This window comes from Salvelinus alpinus, chromosome 24 (assembly GCF_045679555.1).
Source record: "Salvelinus alpinus chromosome 24, SLU_Salpinus.1, whole genome shotgun sequence".
Lineage (NCBI taxonomy): Eukaryota > Metazoa > Chordata > Actinopteri > Salmoniformes > Salmonidae > Salvelinus > Salvelinus alpinus.
This window is the reverse complement of record NC_092109.1, coordinates 37,043,808-37,069,527: the sequence shown is the minus strand read 5'-3', so window position 1 is coordinate 37,069,527 and position 25,720 is coordinate 37,043,808. Positions and strand designations below refer to the sequence as shown.

Genomic DNA, 25,720 nt, shown 5'->3' with positions numbered 1-25,720 from the left:
CCCTGTTCACCCACGACTGCGTGGCCATGCACGCCTCCAACTCAATCATCAAGTTTGCGGATGACACTACAGTGATAGGCTTGATCACCAACAACGACGAGACGGCCTACAGGGAGGAGGTGAGGGCCCTCGGAGTGTGGTGTCAGGAAAATAACCTCACACTCAACGTCAACAAAACAAAGGAGATGATTGTGGACTTCAGGAAACAGCAGAGGGAGCACCCCCCTATCCACATCGACGGGTCAGTAGTGGAGAAGGTGGAAAGTTTTAAGTTCCTCGGCGTACACATCACGGACAAACTGAATTGGTCCACCCACACAGACAGCGTCGTGAAGAAGGCGCAGCAGCGCCTCTTCAACCTCAGGAGGCTGAAGAAATTCGGCTTGTCACCAAAAGCACTCACAAACTTCTACAGATGCACAATCGAGAGCATCCTGTCGGGCTGTATCACCGCCTGGTACGGCAACTGCTCCGCCCACAACCGTAAGGCTCTCCAGAGGGTAGTGAGGTCTGCAGAACGCATCCCCCGGGGGCAAACTACCTGCCCTCCAGGACACCTACACCACCCGATGTCACAGGAAGGCCATAAAGATCATCAAGGACAACAACCACCCAAGCCACTGCCTGTTCACCCCGCTATCATCCAGAAGGCGAGGTCAGTACAGGTGCATCAAAGCAGGGACCGAGAGACTGAAAAACAGCTTCTATCTCAAGGCCATCAGACTGTTAAACAGCCACCACTAACATTTAGCGGCCGCTGCCAACATACTGACTCAACTCCAGCCACTTTAAAAATGGGAATTGATGGAAATTATGTCAAAATGTACCACTAGCCACTTTAAACAATGCCACTTAATATAATGTTTACATACCCTACATTACCCATCTCATATGTATATACTGTACTCTATATCATCTACTGCATCTTGCCATCTTTATGCAATACATGTACCACTAGCCACTTTAAACTATGCCACTTTATGTTTACATACCCTACAGTACTCATCTCATATGTATATACCGTACTCTATACCATCTACTGCATCTGCCATGCCGTTCTGTACCACCACTCATCCATATATCTTTATGTACATATTCTTTATCCCTTTACACTTGTGTGTGTGTGTAAGGTAGTAGTGTGGAATTGTTAGGTTAGATTACTGTTGGTTATTACTGCATTGTCGGAACTAGAAGCACAAGCATTTCGCTACACTCGCATTAACATCTGCTAACCATGTGTATGTGACTAATAAAATTTGATTTGATTTGATAACATGAAAACAGCCTAACCAGCTCTGGATAACATGAAAACAGCCTAACCAGCCCTGGATAACATGAAAACAGCCTAACCAGCTCTGGATAACATGAAAACAGCCTAACCAGCTCTGGATAACATGAAAACAGCCTAACCAGCCCTGGATAACATGAAAACAGCCTAACCAGCTCTGAATAACATGAAAACACCCTAACCAGCCCTGGATAACATGAAAACAGCCTAACCAGCTCTGGATAACATGAAAACAGCCTAACCAGCTCTGGATAACATGAAAACAGCCTAACCAGCTCTGGATAACATGAACACAGCCTAACCAGCTCTGCTAGGGCGAGTAAAATGGTCAGAGTAATTTGTTTTCTCATTTGCATCTGGAAGTAGCTAGACTGCCGTTGTGAGGTCAGAACGCTCGGATCAACGCTACTCCTCAACCAGAAAGTCCAGTTTGCGCTCAGGAACGCTCTGAGAGCGAAACCAATCAAATGTATTTATAAATCCCTTTTTACATCAGCAGATGTCACAAAGTGCTTATACAGAAACCCAGCCTAAAATCCCACAGAGCAAGCAATGCAGATGTAGAAGCACAGAAACGCTCTGAATTTACTAACGGACAATCTGACAACGCTCAGAATGTACGAACGCCCGGTGCGCACTCTGGTACTCCAGATTAAATTTAGGGAACACAACCTACGAACGACCCAGAGCGCACTCTGACACACTGGAGGCAATTTACAAATGCACAACTCTGGTCATAGCCAAGGGTACGTTCGTAAATTGCCTCCAGTGTGTCAGAGTGCACTCTAGGTCATTCGTAAATTCGGAGCGTTTCGCTCTCTGAGCGTTCAGAGGGCACTGGACGCTCTGGTCGAGGAGCGTTCAGAATTCATAACGGCAGTCAAGCACCCAAACTAACTGTCTAAAGTTGGCCAGTTGCTAGCTACTTCCAGACAAAAAAATTAGAGAACACCTCACTCTGACCATTTTACTCACCCTTGCAGATCAGGGCGAGTAATATCTACATATAAGAACATTAAGTAATTATTTTTCAATTGATTTGTACTCACTTTGTATCATTTTTGCTGATGATACTGAGATTCACCTGGTCCCAGTTTTCTCTATAGAAAAAACTACAGCGGCTATCTATACCTGTCACTTTATACAAATAAATATTTCCATTGAGCTCCCACCGTTTCATCTCTCCCGAAGTGTGAATTTGTTCAGTCCCCCTCCGGCACTGTATTTAGAAGCATTGGATTGGTGCAAACACTGTTGGAGGGAGGTTTCACCACGTTCCTCTGATTCTTCTTCTATGATATAATGGCAGTCTGCAACCAAACGTTAAAAGGTGTATGACGCCACCTACTGTGCTGGAGTGTGTGGTAAATCACGGTTTACAACATTAGCTCCACATTTCTAAATCCTCCCACCTAACTCAGTACTTCTGAGGAAATAAAAAAGAGCCCTACTAACATCTAATAGACCCTCCCCCAACCCCAAAATCTCTTCTAAACACCCCCAACCCCGTCCAACCTCAATGACCTTACATTTCAATCTTCCCCTTTCTTCAACATTCTTACAATATAACACATGCTCCACCATTTCATTGACCGTACAATCCAGACACCAACCATTCACATGGTTGCCAACCAGACGTAATGACGAGTTCAATGTACAATGTACTAGGAGCAATCGAGAAAACACCACCTCTCCCTTCCTAATCTGACCTTTGAATCTTGGTCCACCAACCTTTTTTTGGAGGGCATATACAGTGGGGCAAAAAAGTATTTAGTCAGCCACCAATTGTGCAAGTTCTCCCACTTAAAAAGATGAGAGAGGCCTGTAATTTTCATCATAGGTACACTTCAACTATGACAGACAAAATGAGGGGAAAAAATCCAGAAAATCACATTGTAGGATTTTTCATGAATTTATTTGCAAATTATGGTGGAAAATAAGTATTTGGTCAATAACAAAAGTTTATCTCAATACTTTGTTATATACCCTTTGTTGGCAATGACAGAGGTCAAACGTTTTCTGTAAGTCTTCACAAGGTTTTCACACACTGTTGCTGGTATTTTGGCCCATTCCTCCATGCAGATCTCCTCTAGAGCAGTGATGTTTTGGGGCTGTTGCTGGGCAACACGGACTTTCAACTCCCTCCAAAGATTTTCTATGGGGTTGAGATCTGGAGACTGGCTAGGCCACTCCAGGACCTTGAAATGCTTCTTATGAAGCCACTCCTTTGTTGCCCGGGCGGTGTGTTTGGGATCATTGTCACGCTGAAAGACCCAGCCACGTTTCATCTTCAATGCCCTTGCTGATGGAGGGAGGTTTTCACTCAAAATCTCACGATACATGGCCCCATTCATTCTTTCCTTTACACGGATCAGTCGTCCTGGTCCCTTTGCAGAAAAACAGCCCCAAAGCATGATGTTTCCACCCCCATGCTTCACAGTAGGTATGGTGTTCTTTGGATGCAACTCAGCATTCTTTGTCCTCCAAACACGACGAGTTGAGTTTTTACCAAAAGGTTCTATTTTGGTTTCATCTGACCATATGACATTCTCCCAATCTTCTTCTGGATCATCCAAATGCTCTCTAGCAAACTTCAGACGGGCCTGGACATGTACTGGCTTAAGCAGGGGGACACGTCTGGCACTGCAGGATTTGAGTCCCTGGCGGCGTAGTGTGTTACTGATGGTAGGCTTTGTTACTTTGGTCCCAGCTCTCTGCAGGTCATTCACTAGGTCCCCCCGTGTGGTTCTGGGATTTTTGCTCACTGTTCTTGTGATCATTTTGACCCCACGGGGTGAGATCTTGCGTGGAGCCCCAGATCGAGGGAGATTATCAGTGGTCTTGTATGTCTTCCATTTCCTAATAATTGCTCCCACAGTTGATTTCTTCAAACCAAGCTGCTTACCTATTGCAGATTCAGTCTTCCCAGCCTGGTGCAGGTCTACAATTTTGTTTCTGGTATCCTTTGACAGCTCTTTGGTCTTGGCCATAGTGGAGTTTGGAGTGTGACTGTTTGAGGTTGTGGACAGGTGTCTTATATACTGATAACAAGTTCAAACAGGTGCCATTAATACAGTTAACGAGTGGAGGACAGAGGAGCCTCTTAAAGAAGAAGTTACAGGTCTGTGAGAGACAGAAATCTTGCTTGTTTGTAGGTGACCAAATACTTATTTTCCACCATAATTTGCAAATAAATTCATTAAAAATCCTACAATGTGATTTTCTGGATTTATTTTTCTCATTTTGTCTGTCATAGTTGAAGTGTACCTATGATGAAAATTACAGGCCTCTCTCATCTTTTTAAGTGGGAGAACTTGCACAATTGGTGGCTGACTAAATACTTTTATATCCTAGCTCCCTAGTTAACCATTAGTAATCTGAGCATCGTAGACTATATCATTTCTGAAGAGGTGTCATTTCACAATGAGGGGTGCTGTATCTCTGCTGGTGTTGCTACTCTGTTGAGGGCGTGAGCTCAGGAAAGGAGGAGTGGTCAGAGAACGGCATCATTCAACAGAGGGACCGTAAAGAGGTAGAGAACAGGGTGACTTTCAGATGAAGACCTACAGGACTGAGGCTACAGAGACGCCCCACAAATGACTGACCAGGCCACCACAAACACCTGTAGTACACTCCTCTCCCCACCCGCCACCTACTCACACACACCTACAATTTAGGGAAGATCTAAGCCCGTATTCACACTGTTTCAAAGTAGCATTGCTGATCTAGGATTACTGATCAGGGCCCCCTTTTCCATCAGAGGGTAAGACGGAGCCCTCACCATGTCACCACCCATCAATCACTCTCAGGCTAGGAGTTGTCTGGACAGGTCCTGGGTATCACGGATACTCACTCATACATATCCGTCTCTTCCATAAAACACACTCCTATCATAAACCATGGGGTAACATCAGAACTATATGTTTATATATTTGCCCAAGATCTGGCTATGACATACTACATCCAAGCAGGATCATAGATCTGTCACATTGAACAGACAATGTCTCCCCCTGCTGCCTGTCTGTGTGAACTGAACTGAGTCCTCTCCTGCTGCTGCTGTTATACCGTTCTAAAGGACTGGTTTCCCAGACACAGGTTAAACCTAGTCCAGGACTAAAAGTCATTCTTCACTGAAAGAGGTTTTTAGTCCAGGACTAGGCTTAATCTGTGTCCGGGACACCGACCTATTGAGAACAACAAAACGTTAAGATTTAAATATGGAAATCCCATTTGGCTCAGTTGGTAAAGCTTGGCACTTGTAACGCGTGTTTGTGTTTCGAATGCCAGAGGACCAGCATAAAAAAAGTTTTAAAAATTATGCATTCACTACTGTAAGTCTCTCTGGATGAGGATGTCTGATAAATGACTGAAAAGTAATGTCAGACACGAACACAGATTTAAAATGTAATTTTATGTATAAAATGAAAACTGACTTAATACATGAGAAAAGCTGTAAAACATGACCATGGTATAAAACACTGCAGCAATTACTCAACTTACATGACATATAATTACACTAGAATGGAGAAGCACACTTCACAGACAGGAAGACCATTAGTGATGGAGAAGAATCTCAAAGCGCTTAAAAGGCTAAATAACAAAACAGCAAATGTAAATTAAAAAACAGAAGGATGAATTCAGGAAGTGAGAGGGAGTCAGTTCTTTGGAGAGATGGAGTGGGAGAGAGAGAGGGGAGGTGGGAGAGAGAGGGGGAGTGGGAGAGAGGGGGAGTGGGAGAGCGAGAGAGAGAGAGAGGGGAAGTGGGAGAGAGGGGAAGTGGGGTCTCAGTCACAGACAGGCTGAGTCAAAGGTAGTGTTGCATCAACTAATGGTTGCATGTCATTGACTGACAGATTGCTGTATCATACGTGGTTAGCGGACACTTAACTAGAAGATTAACTGAACAACAGTAACATTTCCCTAGACAAACTAGTCAAAAGGCCAATGAGGATATCTGTGCTCAGTACACCTGGCATTCAAAATGGAAAACCCCCCGATATATTCCAAATCTGTCCCATTAAGTCAAAGTTGAATGAGATTCAGCAACAGGCACAAACACTGAAAAACAGCAAACAGAACTAAACCTGCAGTTCTCATGTCTATTATCAGACAAGGGTTTACTGATATTAAGAGACATTAAAATTAACAAACTGATTCATTTCAATTAATGCATTTGAAATTGGTAAACAATGTTCCCACAGCAATCTTTTGTGTCAATTGCCTTTTAGCCTGTAGTTTCGTTTTAACACGAAACCCGACTTGTGTAATTATCAGCTCCAACTGTACTATAGTGTTACAGAGGCCTTCACTGGCATAACCTTGACATAGTCCCCACTGAGGAACGGGAAAATTCTCTCAGTGAAACTCAATGAAAATATTTGAGGGTTTTTGAAGAAACACCCAATACGTTGGTTATTGACAGGATCAGAAAGTGACACGGTTTCTTTGTCCCAGTCCAGCTGCACTCGGATCCTCTGGGGTTTCACTTTAAAGGGTTCAAGACAGTAACATGCATTCGGTGACACTTGGTCAATATAGTCACTCCCTTCTCTTGAGAGTACATACCAGACTCCACTAATATGCCACCGAGACGTCTCCTTCCTATCGCAAGACTCGATGGCTACACCTACTGCCCACTCTTTGCTGTCCCCAACCTCTACGTCCCAGCTGTGTGTCCCCGAGCTGAAGCCCTCTGAGCCCAGGACAGCATAGCGGTGTTTAAACCTCTCTGGGTTGTCAGGAAGCTGCTGTTGGTCATCACTGAGTCTGCATGTGAAGCTGGTCAGGTCGCCAGACAGGATGAGATCTGGGTGAGCAGTGTTGGGGTCCAGAATCACAGGAGCTGAGAGGAGAGAGAACACACATTATTTTAAAGTGGGAACTCGTAGTAGTACGAGCAGGTCATTTTTATACAAAACGGATGACTTTTTTCCCCCTTCAGGATTGCGTCCCGTGATTTACACATATTGAAATAAGTGTGCAATTGTTTATTGTTTTTTTTAATCTTGTATATTTTATTCTATACAATTGTAAAGCGTCTTTGGGTCCTTGAAAAGCTCTATATAAGTCCTATGTATGTATAATTATTATCATCATAAAATACTACTCACTGTACTCAACAATTTCCTGCATGTTCTCCCAGACTCTGAACTGCAGGTTGCCAAGGTGTCTGGCCACGTCGATCAGCGCTCCTGAAACCCTCTCTGGATCTGGCAATATGCACTGAACTCTGGGAGAACATTAAGGAGTCAGTGCTGCTGTAGGGTTGGGTTCAGAACCACAGAGGGGAGAGAAACAAGAGGAAGATTCCTTACCTTTTCTTGATGACCTCGTAGTCCTGCGGGAGAACAAAGTGTCAGATTAGACATGAAATGATCCAAGTTGCAGAAGTATCACCTCTACTTAAAACAGATCTTTCATTTTTGTTTCTTACCTGTAGCAAAGAGATGTTTTCAGCCCCTAGCTCTTCCTCTAGGGTTTGGATGGTGTCAGAAAGGGACGATATCTCTCTGTTCATCTCCTCAATCTTCCTCAGCATCATTTGACTCTTGTAGTCTTCGTCCTGCTTCAGGGCAGCAATCCTGACTACCGTTTCATTTCGTAGAAACTGGTGAAGCTCTTCAAACTGTTCCCTTATTTTCCTCTCTGTGGACAGGGCCTGGCTCTGAAGACAAAATATCCAGAGTTTGAGATGAGTTTTAAAAAGTTTATTCACCACGTGCACAGGATACAACAGGTGTTATACAGTACAATGAAATGCTTACCTTGAGAGCTGTTTCCCAACAATGCAGTGATGATGATGATAATAATATTTAGATACTAATATAATATTACTAATAAAATAGATACTAACATAAGACAATAATTTAGATGCTAATAATATAAATATAGATAGATAAATAATAATTTAGATACTAATAATATAAATAATGATAATAGATAATAATTTAGATAATAATTGAAATAGATAACTTTAAATACTAATAATATAGATAATAATAAAGATAAGAGAAGATATGCGAGTCAAAGAAACAAGAATGCAAGTATATACATTCAATGTTCAGGGGTACTGGAGTGGTTGAGGTGGGTTTATACATACAGCGACTGGTAGCAGGATGTACATGTAAACAGGGCTGAAAAGTGACTGGTAACAGGAATATATACACGTACACTTGAAGAAGTCGGAAGTTTTCATACACTAATTTTGGAGTCATTAAAATTCGTTATTCAAACACTCCACAATTTTCTTGCCAAAACTATAGTTTGTTAACATGTCGGTTAGGACATCTACTTTGTGCATGACAAGTAATTTTTCAAACAATTGTTTACAAACAGATATTTTCACTGTATCACAATTCCAGTGGATCAGAGTTTATATACACTAAGTTGACTGTGCCTTTAAACAGCTTGGAAAACTCCAGAAAATCATGTCATGGCTTTAGAAGCTTCTGATAGGCTAATTGACATAATTTTAGTCAATTGGAGGTGTACCTGTGGATGTATTTCAAGGCCTACCTTCAAACCCAATGCCTCTTTGCTTGTCATCATGGGAAAATCAAAAGAAATCAGCCAAGAAAATTGTAGACCTCCACAAGTCTGGTTCATCCTTGGGAGCAATTTCCAAATGCCTGAAGGTACCACCACACGTTCATCTGTACAAACAATAGTACGCAAGTATAAACACCATATCCACAGTAAAACGAGTCCTATATCGACATACCCTGAAAGGCCGCTCAGCAAGGAAGAAGCCACTGCTCCAAAACCGCCACAAAAAAAGCCAGACTACGGTTTGCAACTGCACATGGGGACAAAGATTGTACTCTTTGGAGAAATGTCCTCTAGTCTGATGAAACAAAAATAGAACTGTTTGGCCATAATGAGCATTGTTATGTTTGGAGGAAAAAGGTGGAGGCTTGCAAGCCGAAGAACACCATCCCAACCGTGAAGCACGGGGGTGGCAGCATCATGTTATGGGGGTGCTTTGCTGCAGGAGGGACTGGTGCATTTCACAAAATAGATGGCATCATGATGCAGGAAAATTGTGGATATATTGAAGCAACATCTCAAAACATCAGTCAGGAAGTTAAAGCTTGGTCGCAAATGGGTCTTCCAAATGGACAATGACCCCAAGCATACTTCCAAAGTTGTGGCAAAATGGATTAAGGACAACAAAGTCAAGGTATTGGAGTGGCCATCACAAAGCCCTGACATCAATCCCATAGAACATTTGTGGGCAGACCTGAAAAAGCATGTTTGAGCAAGGAGCCCTACAAACCTGACTCAGTTACACCAGCTCTGTCAGGAGGAATGGGCCAAAATTCACCCAACTTATTGTGGGAAGCTTGTGGAAGGCTACCCAAAACATTTGACCCAAGTTAAACAATTTAAAGGCAATGCTACCGAATAATAATTGAGTGTATGTAAACTTCTGACCCACTGGGAATATGATGAAAGAAATAAAAGCTGAAATAAATCTCTATTATTCTGACATTTCAAATTCTTAAAATAAAGTGGTGATCTTAAATGACCTAAGACAGGGTCTTTTAAATGTCAGGAATTGTGAAAAACTGAGTTTGAATGTATTTGGCTAAGGTTTTCGTAAACTCCCGACTGTACATACACACAGAAAAAAAAACATGCAACAATATCAACTTTTTTACTGACTTAGTTCAAAAGAAGGAAATAAGTAAATTGAAAAATCAATGCATTTCACATGAATGGGCAGGGGCCCACCCACTTGGGATCCAGGTCCACCCACTGGGGAGCCAGGCCCAGCCAAAAGAAAAATGTTTTTTTCCCCCCATTCAAAAGTGATTTATTACAGACAGAAATACCCCCTCCATACTGCCAAATAACTGCACCTGTGTAATGAGCATGCTATTTAATCAGCTCCTTAATATGCCACACCTGTCAGGTGGATGGATAATCTTAGCAAAGGAGAAATGCTCATTAACAGGGATGTAAACAAATGTGCACAACATTTTTGTGCATATGGAATATTTCTGGGATCTTATATTTCAGCTCATGAAACAAGCACATGTTGCGTTTATATTTTTGTTCAGTGTAAATACTTATGGTAATATATACACAGAACCTCGGGGGAAAAAAGAAACGTCTTCTCACTGTCAACTGCGTTTATTTTCAGCAAACTTAACATATGTTCATACAAATATTTACACATCAAGATTCAACAACGGACAAACTGAACAAGTTCAACAGACATGTGACTAACAGATATGAAATAATGTGTCCCTGAGCAAAGGGGGTGTCAAAATCAAAAGTAAGTCAGTATCTGGTGTGGCCACCAGCTGCATTAAGTACTGCAGTGCATCTCCTCCTCATGGACTGCACCAGATTTGCCAGTTCTTGCTGTGAAATGTTACCCCACTCTTCCACCAAGGCACCTGCAAGTTCCCTGACATTTCTGGGGGGAATGGTCCTAGCCCTCACCCTCCGATCCAACAGGTCCCAGACGTGCTCAATGGGATTTAGATCCGGGCTTTTCGCTGGCCATGGCAGAACACTGACATTCCTGTCTTGCAGGAAATCACTCACAGAACGAGCAGTATGGCTGGTGGCATTGTCATGCTGGAGGGTCAAGTCAGGATGAGCCTGCAGGAAGGGTACCACATGAGGGAGGAGGTGGTCTTCCCTGTAACGCACAGCGTCGGGATTGCCTGCAATGACAACAAGCTCAGTCCAATGATGCTATGACACACCGCCCCAGACCATGACGGACCCTCCACCTCCAAATCGATCCCGTTCCAGAGTACAGGCCTCGGTGTAACGCTCATTCCTTTGACGATAAACGCAAATCCAAATCACCCCTGCTGAGACAAAACCACGACTCGTCAGCAAAGAGCACTATTTGCCAGTCCTGTCTGGTCCAGCGACAGTGGGTTTGTGCCCATAGGCGACGTTGTTGCCGGTGATGTCTGGTGAGGACCTGCCTTACAACTGGCCTACAAGCCCCTCAGTCCAGCCTCTCTCAGCCTATTGCGGACAGTCTGAACACTGATGGAGTGATTGTGCGTTCCTGGTGTAACTCTGGCCGTTGTTGTTGCCATCCTGTACCTGTCCCGCAGGTGTGATGTTCAGATGTACCGATACTGTGCAGGTGATGTAACACGTGGTCTGCCACTGCGAGGACGATCAGCTGTCAGTCCCGTCTCCCTGTAGCGCTGCCTTAAGCTTCTCACAGTACGGACATTGCAATTTATTTCCCTGGCCACATCTGCAGTCCACATGCCTGCTTGTAGCATGCCTAAGGCATGTTCACCCAGATGAGCAGGGACCCTGGGCATCTCTTTTGTGTGTTTTTCAGAGTCAGTAGAATGGCCTCTAAGTTTGCATAACTGTGACCTTAATTGCCTACCGTCTGTAAGCTGTTAGTGTCTTAAGGACTGTTCCACAGGTACATGTTCATTAATTGCTTATGGGTCATTGAACAAGCATGGGAAACAGTGTTTAAACCCTTTAGAATGAAGATCTGTGAAGTTATTTGGATTTTTATGAATTATCTTTGAAAGACAGGGTCCTGAAAAAGGGGCCTTTCTTTTTTTTGCTGAGTTCATATAAACAGGAGTAAAAGTGACCAGTAGCAGGATAAATACTAATGGTAATCAATAGACAGCAGCTTAATGGAGTAATACATCTAATGGAGTGGGTAGAGACCTGTGAATGGGCATAGAATCAGTGTGGATAGTCTGTGGGAGAAGGAGCGCAGTAGTTGTTAGTCATTTAACAGTCTTACGGCCAGGGGATAGAAGCCATTTAGGAGTCTGTTTGTCTGAGCCTTTATGAAGCGGTACCGCCTGCCAGACGGGAGCAAAGAGAACAGTCCATGTGTCGAGTGGCTGGAGTCTTTGCCCATTTTTTCAGGCCTCGCTCAGACACCGCCTGGCATGTATGTCCGCATGTGTACGGGTACACACCAGTGGAGTACCGGCACCTCAAATGTTCTACTGCACCTCATAGAATATTGGCACTAAAATATGATTGGTACCGGCACCTATTATTTCAGCCCACTAAATCTCTAATATTACTATTTACCGATGGAAAATGTCCCTAACTTTCAAAACAATTCCCTCGTTTACCAGAAATCGTGGTTGGAAAACTCCTGGAATTGAGAGGGAATAAGGTGGACATCCAGTAATCCTCCAACCAGGATTTCTAGAAAACCAGGGAATTTTGTAACCCTACTATTGTTATTCTTTAAGGTCGTACGGTTCATCCACAAATCCAGGGAACTAAGGGAAACTTAGCCAGCAGATATGGCCGCTTGCTTACAGCTGCACTATGGTGCGACAGGCTTCCTGGTTAGGTCAAGACACCGCAGAGTCGATGGGAGATATGGCTCAGAAAACATACCTCAACCCAAGGATGAAAAAATGCTTTTTAACGCCGAATTATCCCATCTGTTACACCGAGAAGATTGAACAACTGCTAGTTTTCTGGAAAACTGCCCTTTTAGTCCTCATGCTAGGTAGCAGAAGCCACAGCAGCCATTTTGGAATGGCAGTGTCAGACTATCAGCTACATCGTTGTTCAACGCGATGTGCTGGAAATGTGATGTTGGAAGGGGAAATGGCGCAAATGGATGTTCTGTTTGAATCAGATGGCGTGTCGAGTGGAGATGAGTGATTAGAATTGTATTACAATGGTGAATACAAAAGGAAATAAGGATTTGAGTTAACTGGGAGATCAGTTTGAAGTCTATAAAAATCATGGATGCGTTGGATAAGGTGACATCGGTGAGAGTAACAAGAAATTGGCTTATTTTGGTTTTCTGTGCATCTATGGAACAGAAGGAGAGTGCTCTGTACCGCTAGAAGATATAGGTTGGAAATGTGTTGTGTGAGGATCTTCAATGCAGGGAACCTATCAAGGGTGTCATCTCTGGGGTGATGCTAGAAGCGAATGCGAAGGATATACGTGACGAATTGGATCATCTGGTTGGTGCACACCGAATGACCCACATGGAAAGAGGATGCCCACTCCATCTATTCTATTGTTTCTCGATGAGGAGTCTCTCCCCTCTCACAGGTATTTGAGTTTAGTTGGATTCCCTGTGAGAGGGATGTGAACAGTGAGATGTTGTTTGATGCAGTCCACAGAATGCCAAGAGTGTGAAATGCTGTCATCAAGGCAAAGGGTGGCTACTTTGAAGAATCTCAAATATATTTTGATTTGTTTAACACTTTCTTGGTTCCTATATGTTTCCATGTGTGTCATTTCATAGTTTTGATATCTTCATTATTATATATATTTTTTTTAAATGGAATGAGTAGGTGTGCCCAAACTTTTGACTGGTACTGTGTGTGTATGTGAGATATAGATATATCTATATAGATAGATATATATTTGTATTTTACCCCCTTTTTTCTCCTCAATTTTGATCTTGTCTCATCGCTGCAACTCCCCAACTGGCTCGGGAGGCTTCCTCTGAAAAATGACCCACCAAACTGCGCCTCAACACCGGCCCGCTTAACTCGGAAGGCAGCAGCACCAATGTGTCGGAGGAAACACTGTTCAACTGGCGACCGAAGTCAGCCTGCAGGAACCCAGCCCGCCACAAGGAGTCCCTAGAGCACGATGAGCCAAGTAAAGCCGCCACAGCCAAACTCTCCCCTAACCCGGACGGCGCTGGGCCAATTGTGTGCTGCCCTATGGGACTCCCGGTCACTGCCGGTTGTGACACCGCCTGGGATCGAACCCAGGTCTGTAGTGACGCCTTAGACCGCAATGCCACTCGGGAGGCCTGGCTCTGCGGTGTCTTAATCTACACAGGAAGCCGGTCCGACCGTTGCGCAGCTGTAAGCAAGCGAGTCAGATCTGCTGGCTGAGGGAAACTCGACAACAGAAACATAAAGGCCAAAAGCCACTCAGTTCTTACCGTGATAGTATCTGCCGTTTGAACACAAGTTCGACTGTCTGCCTCAAGGACCTCCAGTTTGTTCTGTAGGAGCTTCAGCACAGACTCCTGGAATGAAACAGTAACATTTTAAATATATCAGTTTACTGAGAATACATTTTCTCTAAAGGGCATCAGCACCTACACTAAGCAGTGGTGTTCCGTAATTGTTGCTTTTTTTAAGGAAAAAGTTAAATGTAACAGGCATTTATTCTATTGCCACACAGTTTTTATTTCTCACTCACCTTGTATTCTTTGGCAGCTTCGTCCATGGGGCAGAACTTGTGGTTTGTGTGTAACTCAGAAGTCTGGCATACCAGGCAAGCAGGTTGTCCGTGGTCCCGACAGAAAAGTTTGTATTTCTCCCCATGCAGACTGCAGAGGACACCTGCTGATGCTTTCTCCTTCGAGTAGGCCTCACAGAGGTTCTTCAAAGCCCGGTTGAGGGGTGCATCACTGAGTTTTGATCTTTTCCTACAGACTGGACATTCCTTCACTTCTTTCTCCCTCCAGTAGCCATGTATACAGTCCATACAGAAGCTGTGGCTACACAACAGGATGACTGGGTCTCTGAAGATGTCTCGGCATACGGGACAGGTGAGGTCCTCCTCTGGAAGAGAAGATGTGGTGGCCATTTTCCCCCTCAAATCACAAGTCTTCCTTCGGGAAAAAGAACAACCGCACTGGCAAACTTTCACGTGAGTTTCGCTGCTAACTCAAACAAGCACTCGCTTGCTGCTTCGTTATTGTTTCTTGACGTATTGTTTGTAACACATGTAGCTTACACTTGCAACGTATTGAGTAATACAATAAATTGAACTTACTTCTTTGCTGTGAAGGCAAGTGAGCTGTGTTGTTATTGTGGCTCTTCTTCTATAACGTTATGGCCATCCGCAAACAAACGATTGAAGTGTTGTTATCGCATACCGCTATGACGCATGCAAGAATAACTAAGTACTTCCGGTTAACGGATTTTTGGAATCCTTCAGAATTTCTTCTTCTTCTATGGTATATTGACGATCACACATCCCGCCATCTACTATGCGGGATGGAAACAGGATTTACCCGAAAAACGTAACTACCAAAAAATAAATCAAAAAACTGTTATGTTAAAAAATAAAAAAAACATGTGATCCATACACAGGCTCCAGTTGAAAATGGGAGAGCGGGTTCTCCGGCGCCAGTACCCCTTGTAGGTCTTCATTTTCAAAAACGATTCTGCCGCAGCCACAACCATATCCAGCTTCTTCGACTTCTTTGCGACTTGTGCTGTACTGTTTATAACTGGCAATGAACGCAACAAAATCCAACTTTTTAACACGCAGGGTATTTTATGTCTGTCGGCAAACATTTACTACATGCTGTGGTGTATCCACCACCATATCTTCACTAGCATCACTTGTTTTCTCAATTATTTTAATTGCCTCCGCATAGGAGATTCGATTGACCTCTAACTTTTGCCACCTCAATGTCACCCTTACAGGGCACTCCAGGAACTCAGGATCATGATCCCCACCACAATTGCAACTGTCCTTCTACACACCGTTCTTCGGTGTACTCTGTTAGTCTGCACACACTTGAAACATGGCCAAATTCTTTACAATTCGTGCACTGCAGTGGTTTGGGGACTCAAGCTCTTACATAACCAAGCTTCACATGCGTAGGTATTTGCTCTTAATCAAAAAACAACCGGACCGACACTTTTTTTTTTTCCCTCCCTTCACCCAGCGGGTCCGACGCCGGGCACCAACCACACAAGGATTTATATTATGGTATTCAACCTGGACATCCGTCGTTACCCCTGAGATGACTCCTTTGACGGGAACTCTACTCCGAAATTCAAAACACAACATTTATGTTGTCCGGGTTATTTTGAGGCCCATTGCAATCTTCCTCTGCTCTTCAGAAATATAATAAATCAAAATAAGACCACTCCTGGTCACTCTGATAGACTCCCACTTTTACAAGCGCATACTTCACCATTTTCGACACCTCCACTCCAATTTTAGACAATTTCCTTTTTGTTCCAGTTTTCGATGCTACCATTGTCTATTCAGAACATTCGTCTTCACCAACTTTGCTCGACGCGTTGCTTAATTCGAACTCAGCCTCCACTTCCGCCATTTTCACATCACCATAAACTCAGAATAAGACTCCTGTCCTGTATACTTTGTAATTGAATAATTAGGGTGAAAATGATGGAAAATATGAAGAATTATTGATAGATTTATACTAGTTATCATAGAAAGAATACTTTAGAGTATTTATATAAGATATTATGGGATTTATTAGTAATTTTTTTTATTTTTTTTCTCAAGCCTAAATGGTCAAAAATCAAATAAAATGTTATTTTGTCACATGCGCCGAATACAACAGGTGTAGACCTTACAGTGAAATGCTTACTTAAAAACCCTTAACCAACAATGCAGCTTTAACAAAAATATATATATGATTGATTATAAGTTTTAGAACACCTACTCATTCAAGGGTTTTTCTTTATTTTGAACTATTTTCTACATTGTAGAATTATAGTGAAGACATCAAAACTATGAAATAACACATATTGAATCATGTAGTACCCAAAAAAGTGTTAAACAAATCAAAATATATTTTATATTTGAGATTCTTCGAATTAGCCACCCTTTGCCTTGATGACAGCTTTGCACACTCTTGGCATTCTCTCAACCAGCTTCATGAGGTTGTCACCTGGAATGCATTTCAATTAACAGGTGTGTCATCTTCAAAGTTAATTTGTGGAATTTCTTTCCGTCTTAATGCACTTGAGCCAATCAGTTGTGTTCTGACAAGGTAGGGGGTATACAGAAGATAGCCCTATTTGGTAAAAGACCAAGTCCTGACAGTCCATCATTACTTTAAGACATAAAGGTCAGTCAATATGGAACATTTCAAGAACTTTGAAAGTTTCTTCAAGTGCAGTGGCAAAAATCATCAAGCGCTATGATGAAACTGGCTCTCATGAGGACCGCCACAGGAATGGAAGACCCAGAGTTACATCTGCTGCAGCGGATACGTTCATTAGAGTTCCCAGCCTCAGAAATTGCAGCCCAAATAAATGCTTCACAGAGTTCAAGTAACAGACATTTCTCAAAATCAACTGTTCAGAGGAGACGGTGTGAATCAGGCCTTCATTGTTGAATTGCTGCAAAGAAACCACTACTAAAGGACACCAATAATAAGAAGAGACTTGCTTGGGCCAAGAAACACGAGCAATGGACATTAGAGCGGTGGAAATATGTCCTTTGGTCTGGAGTCCAAATTGGAGATTTTTGGATCCAACTGTCGTGTCTTTGTGAGACACTGTGTGGGTGAACAGATGATCTCTGTGTATTTACCACTGTAAAGCATGAAGGATGAGGTGTAATGGTGTGGGGGTGCTTTGCTGGTGACACTGTCTGTGATTTATTTAGAATTCAAGGCACACTTAACCAGCATTGCTACCACAGCATTCTGCAGCGATACTCCATCCCATCTGGTTTGGGCTTAGTGTGACTATCATTTGTTTTTCAACAGGACAATGACCCAAAACTCCTCCAGGATGTGTAAGGGCAATTTTAACAAGAAGGAGAATGATGGAATGCTGCATCAGATGACCTGGCCTCCAAAATCTCCCGACCTCAACCCAATTGAGATAGTTTGGGATGTGTCAGACCGCAGAGTGACGTGAAAGCAGCCAACAAGTGCTCAGCATATGTGGGAACTCCTTCAAGACTGTTAGAGAAGCATTCCAGGTGAAACTGGTTGAGAAAATGCCAAGTGTGTACAAAGCTGTCATCAAGGCAAAGGATGGCTATTTGAAGAATCTCCAATATAAAATATATTTGGATTTGTTTAACACATTTTTGGTCACTACATGATTCCATGTATGTTATTTCATAGTTTTGATGTCTTCACTATTATTCTACAACGTAGAAAATAATAAAAAATAAAGAAACGTGAGGCTTATTTTATTCGAATAGAAGTTTCGAAATGGTTAGGTTGTTACGAATGCACTGACGCACTTGGCATTTCTGTAACTTTGAAACAATTTGTGGCTGTCATAGAGATAGATAGAGGACTCATCGTGGATATAACATGTTTTTGCATGGATGTTGTCATTGAGGGCTTCCACCATTTTAAAGTAGTCATCTGGATGGGGCTTCTTATGAGTTGGGAGCAATCAGCCAATGAAGTAGAAAATTCACTACTTTAAAATGGAAATAGCCTCAATGGCACGGCCCATACTGTCACAGACGCTTTAATGGCACAGATAGATCTGGCTTTTCAAAGGTTTATCACCTGGCCAATGCAACGATGATTCCTGTGTTAGCTAGGAACTATGCTATGCGTAGGAACCATCGACTTAGCTTCTGTTTCCACCGACCACTATTTTCAGACGGACCTGTACTCCTACCGGTTGAAACAAGTTTTCACTTGACAAGGAAACTAACTCCAAAAATAAATTCAGTCTACAAATCAAAGTGCGATAGTGTGGAGCTAACTTAATTGGTAAAAGTACCGATATTTGTAAGAGAATAATGCCTAACCAGTCCGTTTAATTAACTAGCTGTCGTTAACTTCCTGCAAACATGGCGACTGTAACTCGAGCAGCACCGCTCCGGATCCTGTGCATACACGGTTACCGACAGAACAGCGGCTCGTTTCGCGAGAAGACTGGGGCCCTACGGAAGCTCCTGAAGAAGTATGTGGAGCTGGTTTACATGAGTGCGCCTCACCGGGTACCGCAAACAGGCGACGGTGGGTCACATTCTGGTCCCCAATAATGTCAACATGACGTGACAGTTAACGAGCATTCAGTGACTTTTATTTTTACTTCTCAGACGCGCATTGCAAAACTCTAGTTTGTTTAGATGAAAAACTAAGGCATATAACGTACATCTTTCGATGCATTATATATATTCTGTGGTGTTTGGTTTCTGGCAAAAAAATAATAATTCATACTTCTTCATATTTTTTTAAAACATTTTGTTGTGTTACAGCCTGAATTCAATATTGATTTAAGTTGTTTTTTCTCACCCATCTACACACACTACCTCATAATGACAAAGTGAAAACATGTTTTTATAAAGTTTAGCCAATTTATTGAAAATCAAATACAGTGAACTAATTTACATAGATATTCACACCCCTGAGTCAATACTTTAGTGTGTTTCTGGGTGAGTCTCTAAGAGCTTTCCACACCTGGATTGTGCACCATTTGCCCATTTATTATTTTCAAACTTATTAAAGTTCTGTCAAATTGAGTTGAGTTTATTTATTTTTATATTTTTACAGGGACAGTGCACATTAATCAACGTTTCAGTAAAAGTGCCGGTTTTAGCCAGCCGGCTAATTTTCAACCGCAGTCCCTGGGCAGGTTATCAAAAACAATTACAATATAGACAATAGCAACATAGAACAAGCAAGACATAGCAACATAGGACAAGAAAGACGTAGCATACAGACAGAACAACATAGAACAAAAAGCAGCATAACAAAATTCCTAAAAGCAACAAAGTGTTTCCACACCTTACAAGTTACAGACAACAGACATGGAAAGCGGCAACACACAGCTAGGGACCATGTTCACAAATCTGATTGACCTTTAGCCATGTCTTCAAGCATTTTGTGAAAGTGTGATATGTGGTGCAGTTATGTGTGTCTGATGGCAGTGTATTCCAGACATGGGAAGCTCTTACAGAGAAAGCGGATTTACTAAATGTGCTTTTCCTTAGGGGAACTATACAGTCACCTCTCATGGCAGACCTTGTGGATCTGCTGCCATATGTTTGGGTTTTCTGTTTAACAAAAATACTGAGTGGAGGGGGAGCCAAGCCATTTAGGATCTTGAATACAAGACATGCATCGGTGTATTGCACAAGATTTTCCCAACTCAGGAGCTCATGCTTTCTGAGGATGTGACAGTGATGATGGCTATTGGGCTTCCTATCAAGCACTTTGAGAGCCTGTTTGTAGACAGACTGAATAGGTCTTACTGTTGTACAGCAAGCTTGGGCCCAACTAGTCAAGCAGTATGTTAAGTGGGGGAGTATCATAGATTTGAAGTACAGTTTTGCTACCTCTGTAGTCAAACAATTTCGTATAAATCGGAAATTAGCTAGGTTGAATTTGGTTTGGTTATTGATCATTGCTAGACAACCATTTTCAGGACTCGCCATAGATTTTCAAGTAGATTTAAGTCAAAACTGTAACTCGGCCACTCAGGAACATTCACTGTCTTCCAGTGTAGATTCGGCCTTGTGGTTTAGGTTATTGTCCTGCTGAAAGGTGAATTCATCTCCCAGTGTCTGGTGAAAAGCAGACTGAACCAGGTTTTCCTCTAGGATTTTGCCTATGCTTAGCTCCATTCCCTTTCTTTTTCATCCTGAAAAACTCCCCAGGTCTTAACCATTACTGAATCACTGAAGCTGGAGACTTGTATCTTCCTCACTAACTTTAAGCATCAGCTGTCAGAGCAGCTTACCGATCACTGCATCTGTACTCAGCCAATCTGTAAATACCCCACCCAACTACTTCATCCCCATATTGTTATTTATTTTTGCTCTTTGCACCCCCAGTATGTCTACTTGCACATTATCATCTGCACATCTATCACTCCAGTGTTAATGCTAAATTGTAATTATTTAGCCATTATGGCCTATTTATTTCCTTACCTCCCTAATCTTACTACATTTGCACACACTGTATATAGATTTGTCTACTGTATTATTGACTGTATGTTTGTTTATCCCATGTGTAACTCTGTGTTGTTGTTTTTGTCGCACTGCTTTGCTTTATCTTGGCCAGGTCGCAGTTGTAAATGAGAACTTGTTCTCAACTGGCCTACCTGGTTAAATAACAGTAAAATAAATTACAAGCATACCCATAACATGATGCAGCCACCATTATGCTTGAAAATATGGAGAGTGGTATTCCGTAATGTGTTGTATTGGATTTGCTACTAACATAGCACTTTGTATTCAGGACAAAAAGTGTATTGCTTTCTAACATTTTTTGCAGTATTCCTTTAGTACCTTATTGCAAACAGGATGCTTGTTTTGGGATATTTGTATTCTGTACAGGCTCCCTTTTCACTGTCAATTAGGTTAGTATTAGGGATGCACAATATATTGGTGAACATATCGGAATTGGCCGATATTAGCTAAAAATGTCAACATCAGTATCGGCCTGATGTCTAGTTTAACACCGATGTTAAAGATCGATGTCAAAGCTACCGTGCATACCTATATAACATAGGTACATGGCATAATAACGCCATGTAAAATTTTGCGCTACACGTGCAACACAGCATTCTTTAACTAGCCCACAATGTCTGCTGTGTGGATCGAGCAGTCATTTGAAAGAGTAAGAACATTTCAGCGAGACAACTCAAAGGCGAAATCCATTAAAGCCAAGATAATGGAATTCATTGCCCTTGACAATCAACCGTTCTCTGTCGTGGGTAATGTTGGCTTTCGCCGACTGGACGAGCACCGGTACACACTACCAAGTGCGCAATTTTTCAGATGTCGCGCTACCGGAGTTACACAGTAATAGCGTCACTCCTATTAGCTTCACGATATACAAACTATGGAACGCCGTTTGGGTCTTTGCGTGTCAAAAAAGATACAGTAGCACTGTCAAAGCTGTACAAAAAAAGTCTGCAAACACCGGCCACGAACGATGTTTTTACAATACCGTGTTGGTAATAAAGCATCATTTGTTCGAGCGTAACTTCTGGGGTAGCTAGCTTTATCTTGGTACCTAGCTAGCACCAATACAACCAGCCTGAAAACAATGACCAGTAGAAACTGCAGTCATTTTCATTATTCTTAGCAATGATTAAGGAATCCTTGTAAGTATTAGCTTGCCACATGTTGTTCGCCTATTGAAATTGAACTTCAGTTCATGAAAATAAATAGCTAGCCAGCTACATAACCCTGTTTCCCAAAGCTAACGTTATAAGCAGCCCGCTAGCTTCATCTGGCTAGTGAGGCTCGACCGGACCGGGTTATGTGTTGTGAAGTTTGCCACAATCAGCATTAGGCATAATAGTGGAATTTGTGGTTTGCCTTCAAAATAAAAGTATGTAATTGACAGTGATGCAAATGAATACAAATAGTAGAATTATGCCATACTTTTATTTGAAGGCTAACCGCAAAGTCCACTATTGTGGCTAATCCTTATTGTTGCTAGCCTCACATAGATGGGTCCGAGCACCACTAATCAAATAAGAACTGTCTTATAAATTAGGGTTATTTTAGATGATGACACATAGCTATATAGTTAGCTAGCTAACTATAGCTACGGAAACCGATTATGTTGTGTTATTTGACACGCAAAGACCCTAACCGCGTTCCATAGAAATCCTGGTTGAGAATGAAACGACTGAACAAATGAACGACGAAACAGCACAGCAAGAAATTGCAAGAAATAGGTTTTGATTATGTTTTACTGGTAATGGGGACATACGTAAATGCCAACAAAATAACTTTTTGGTGTGTGTAACCTTTATTTAACTAGGCAAGTCGGTTAAGAGCAAATTCTTATTTACAATGACGGCCCAGACGACACTGGGCCAATTGTGCGCTGCCCTATGGGACTCCCAATCATCGAACCAGGGACTGCAGTGGCAGGGAAAATATTGGATATCTGTGCATCACTAGTTAGTATTGTGGCTTAACTACAATGTTGTTGATCCATCCTCAGTTTTCTCCTATCACAGTCATTACACTCTGTAACTGTTTTACAGTCACCATTGGCCTCATGGTGAAATCCCTGAGCGGTTTCCTTCTTCTCTGGCATCTGAGTTAGGAAGGACGCCTGTATCGTTGTAGTGACTGGGTGTATTGATACACCATCCAAAGTGTAATCTTCTACGCTGCTGCTATTCTCTGTTATCTATGCATAGTCACTTTAATAACTCTACTCTACAAGTACATATTACCTCAGTACCGGTGCCCCCGCACATTGACTCTGTACTTGTACCCCCTGTATATAGCCCCGCTATTGTTATTTACTGCTGCTCTTTAATTATTTGTTATTCTTATCTCTTACTTTTTTGTGGGGTATTTTCTTAACTGCATTGTTGGTTAAGGGCTTGTAAGTAAGCATTTCACTGTAAGGTCTACTACACCTGTTGTATTCGGCGCATGTGACAAATAACAATTAATTTGAATTAATAACTTCACCATTATCAATGGGATATTCAATATCTTTTTTATTTAATTTTTTTGACCCATCTACCAATAGGTGCCCTTCTTTGCGTGACATTGGAAAACCTCCCTGGTCTTTGTGGTTGAATCTGAGTTTGAAATGTACTGCTCGACTGAGGGACCTTACAGATAATCGTGATAACGTTTACATTTTAGTCATTTAGCAACTTACAGTAAGTAGTGAGTGCATACATTTTCGTACAGGTCCCCCGTGGGAATCGAACCCACAGCCCTAGCGTTGCAATCGCCATGTTCTACCAACTGAGCCGCACGTGGTAAGAGATGAGGTAGTCATTCAATCATGTTCAACACTATTATTGCACGTATCCGACTTATGTGACATTTTTCTCCTGAACTTATTGACTCAATACGTTTCAGTTTAAATGTTTTATTAATTTGTAAACATTAAAAAAAATATATATATATATTTCCAAGTTGACATTATGGGATATTTTGTAGGCTAGTGACAATTTTTAAAATACTTTAATCAATTTTAAATTCAGGCTGTAACACAACAACATTTGGTCAAGGGGTGTGAATACTTTATGAAAGCACACAGAGTATACCAAATATTAGAAACACCTTCCTAATATTGAGTTGCACCCCCCCCCCCCTCTGCCCTCAGAACAGCCTCAATTTGTCAGGGGGATGGACTCTACAAGGAGTGGAAAGCGTTCTACATGGATGCTGGCCCATGTTGATTCCAATGCTTCCCACAGTTGTGTCAAGTTGGCTGGATGTCCTTTGGGTGGTGGACCATTCTTGATACACACGGGAAACTGTTGAGCGTGAAAAACCCAGCATCTTTTGTCTTGCCCATTCACCTTCTGAACAGCACACACACAATGTCTCAATCCTTCTTGAACCTGTCTCCTCTCCTTCATCTACACTGATTTGATGTGGATTTAACAAGTGACATCAATAAGGGATCATAACTTTCACCTGGATTCACTGGTCAATCTATGTCATGGAAAGAGCAGGTGTTCTTAATGTTTGGATACTCAGTGTACATTCTGACTGAACAGTGCTGTGAGGATAGGGATTGTTGTGTTACCAAACTTTTGGTAATGCATGGCTTTCTGACCGGTACCTATCAGGGTGATCACATACAGATTTCAACTAAATGCAATATCAACTTAGTTTAATACTCTCTTTCTCGCCCTTCTACCTCTCTCTTCTCTCTCTCTTCTCTCTCTCTTTTCTCTCTCTTTTCTCTCCCTCCAGCAGCCCAAGGGAAGGAGAATGAAGTGGGCCCTGGAGGTGACGAGGCCCCCAGGGGATGGTGGTTCTCTGACATCCAGGCTCGGAGCTTCGACGCCGGGCAGCAGTGTCAGGCGAGCCTGGGGCTTGAGGAGAGTGTGGAGGCCGTGAGGACAGCAGTGAAGGACCTGGGCCCGTTTGACGGTGTGCTGGGGTTCAGCCAGGGCGCTGCTCTAGTTGCCATGCTCTGTTCTATACAGGAGCAGAATCTAGAACCACAATTCCAGTTCCGCTTCGCTATCCTGGTGGCCGGGTTCCGGAGTGCTTGTTCGGAACACCAGCGGTTCTATGGCGGCCCTGCTCCGCTCGTCATCCCGTCCCTGCACGTCTTCGGACAGGAAGACCAGGTCATTTCTGATAGGATGAGCCGGGAGCTCCTTCCCCTGTTCCAGGAGCCTCAGGTGCTGACTCATCCTGGTGGCCATTTTGTGCCAGCGGCCTCGGCACACAGACAGACCTATCAGGAGTTTCTCAAGAGGTTTCAGTAGGGGAAGGAGAAGCATGGAAACTATTCCATCCTTCCATCCATTCAGAGGAGGTAAATGTCTGAAAATTAAGAGCATAACTTCATGTGGATGTTGCTCATCCAAAGACGACGAGTCACTTTTTGGAGAATGTTGATTTAAGTTAACACCGTTATCTTGTGTATCCAGAAATTGTAAAAATATTTTATTGGAAAGCGTCTTTAATTTTCATACAATGTTAGTAGGCTACCACAGTAACAAAATGACTGCATATCAATTCTATTGTCATTGACATTAACATTTTTGTTGAAAAATAAATTCCCCAAAACATTGACATTTATTTTGCCTGCTTGTTGCATTCTATGACAAGATTCTTGATAATTGTATCCGCTCACCAACACAAAACCTGCCATCACTTACCAAAATGTAAAGTGTTATGTAATGCATGGCATGAAGACCTGTGGTTCATTTCAAACTAAAGTGTACTATCTATACCTGTTGCATTGTGACAAATAACATTTGATTCATTGACGGCTCACAGTAAAGACCAGTAGCCAGTTGATGTGATAACTTTCTTGTGGGT

At 42.4% G+C, this 25,720-nt stretch overlaps 3 protein-coding genes across 6 annotated transcripts in view; 1 reads left to right on the top strand and 2 right to left on the bottom strand.

Moving 5' to 3' along the window:
* The window catches only part of LOC139552783 (globoside alpha-1,3-N-acetylgalactosaminyltransferase 1-like), a 45,946-nt gene extending 43,446 nt beyond the window's left edge, over window positions 1–2,500 (bottom strand). For both annotated transcript variants that reach the window (XR_011670528.1, XM_071364824.1), the window contains exon 1: window positions 2,338–2,500. Coding sequence is in view for 1 of the 2 variants with exons in the window: in XM_071364824.1 (XP_071220925.1) it covers window positions 2,338–2,347 (10 nt within the window). In the remaining variant the exon portion in view is untranslated. The remainder of the gene's footprint in view (window positions 1–2,337) is intronic.
* A 3,180-nt stretch (window positions 2,501–5,680) lies between these two features.
* On the bottom strand, window positions 5,681–16,697 carry LOC139552781 (zinc-binding protein A33-like). 2 transcript variants are annotated; one of them, XM_071364819.1, is made up of 7 exons: window positions 15,026–16,697; window positions 14,447–14,861; window positions 14,184–14,270; window positions 7,722–7,952; window positions 7,603–7,625; window positions 7,399–7,517; window positions 5,681–7,130 (listed from the first exon to the last, which is right to left on the bottom strand). In XM_071364819.1, exons 2-7 carry the CDS (start codon window positions 14,834–14,836, stop codon window positions 6,574–6,576), a joined length of 1,407 nt encoding a protein of 468 aa, XP_071220920.1. In that variant the 5' UTR covers window positions 14,837–14,861; window positions 15,026–16,697; the 3' UTR covers window positions 5,681–6,573. The 2 variants fall into 2 exon arrangements, with proteins under 2 accessions (XP_071220920.1, XP_071220921.1); XM_071364820.1 differs by having other exon boundaries at window positions 14,447–14,811; window positions 15,026–16,695.
* A 1,572-nt stretch (window positions 16,698–18,269) lies between these two features.
* ovca2 (OVCA2 serine hydrolase domain containing) lies at window positions 18,270–25,477 on the top strand. Of its 2 annotated transcripts, none has more exons than XM_071364823.1 (2): window positions 18,270–18,956; window positions 24,641–25,477. In XM_071364823.1, exons 1-2 carry the CDS (start codon window positions 18,788–18,790, stop codon window positions 25,159–25,161), a joined length of 690 nt encoding a protein of 229 aa, XP_071220924.1. In that variant the 5' UTR covers window positions 18,270–18,787; the 3' UTR covers window positions 25,162–25,477. The 2 variants fall into 2 exon arrangements, with proteins under 2 accessions (XP_071220924.1, XP_071220923.1); XM_071364822.1 differs by having other exon boundaries at window positions 18,301–18,956; window positions 24,638–25,477.
* The last annotated feature ends 243 nt before the right edge of the window (window positions 25,478–25,720 follow it).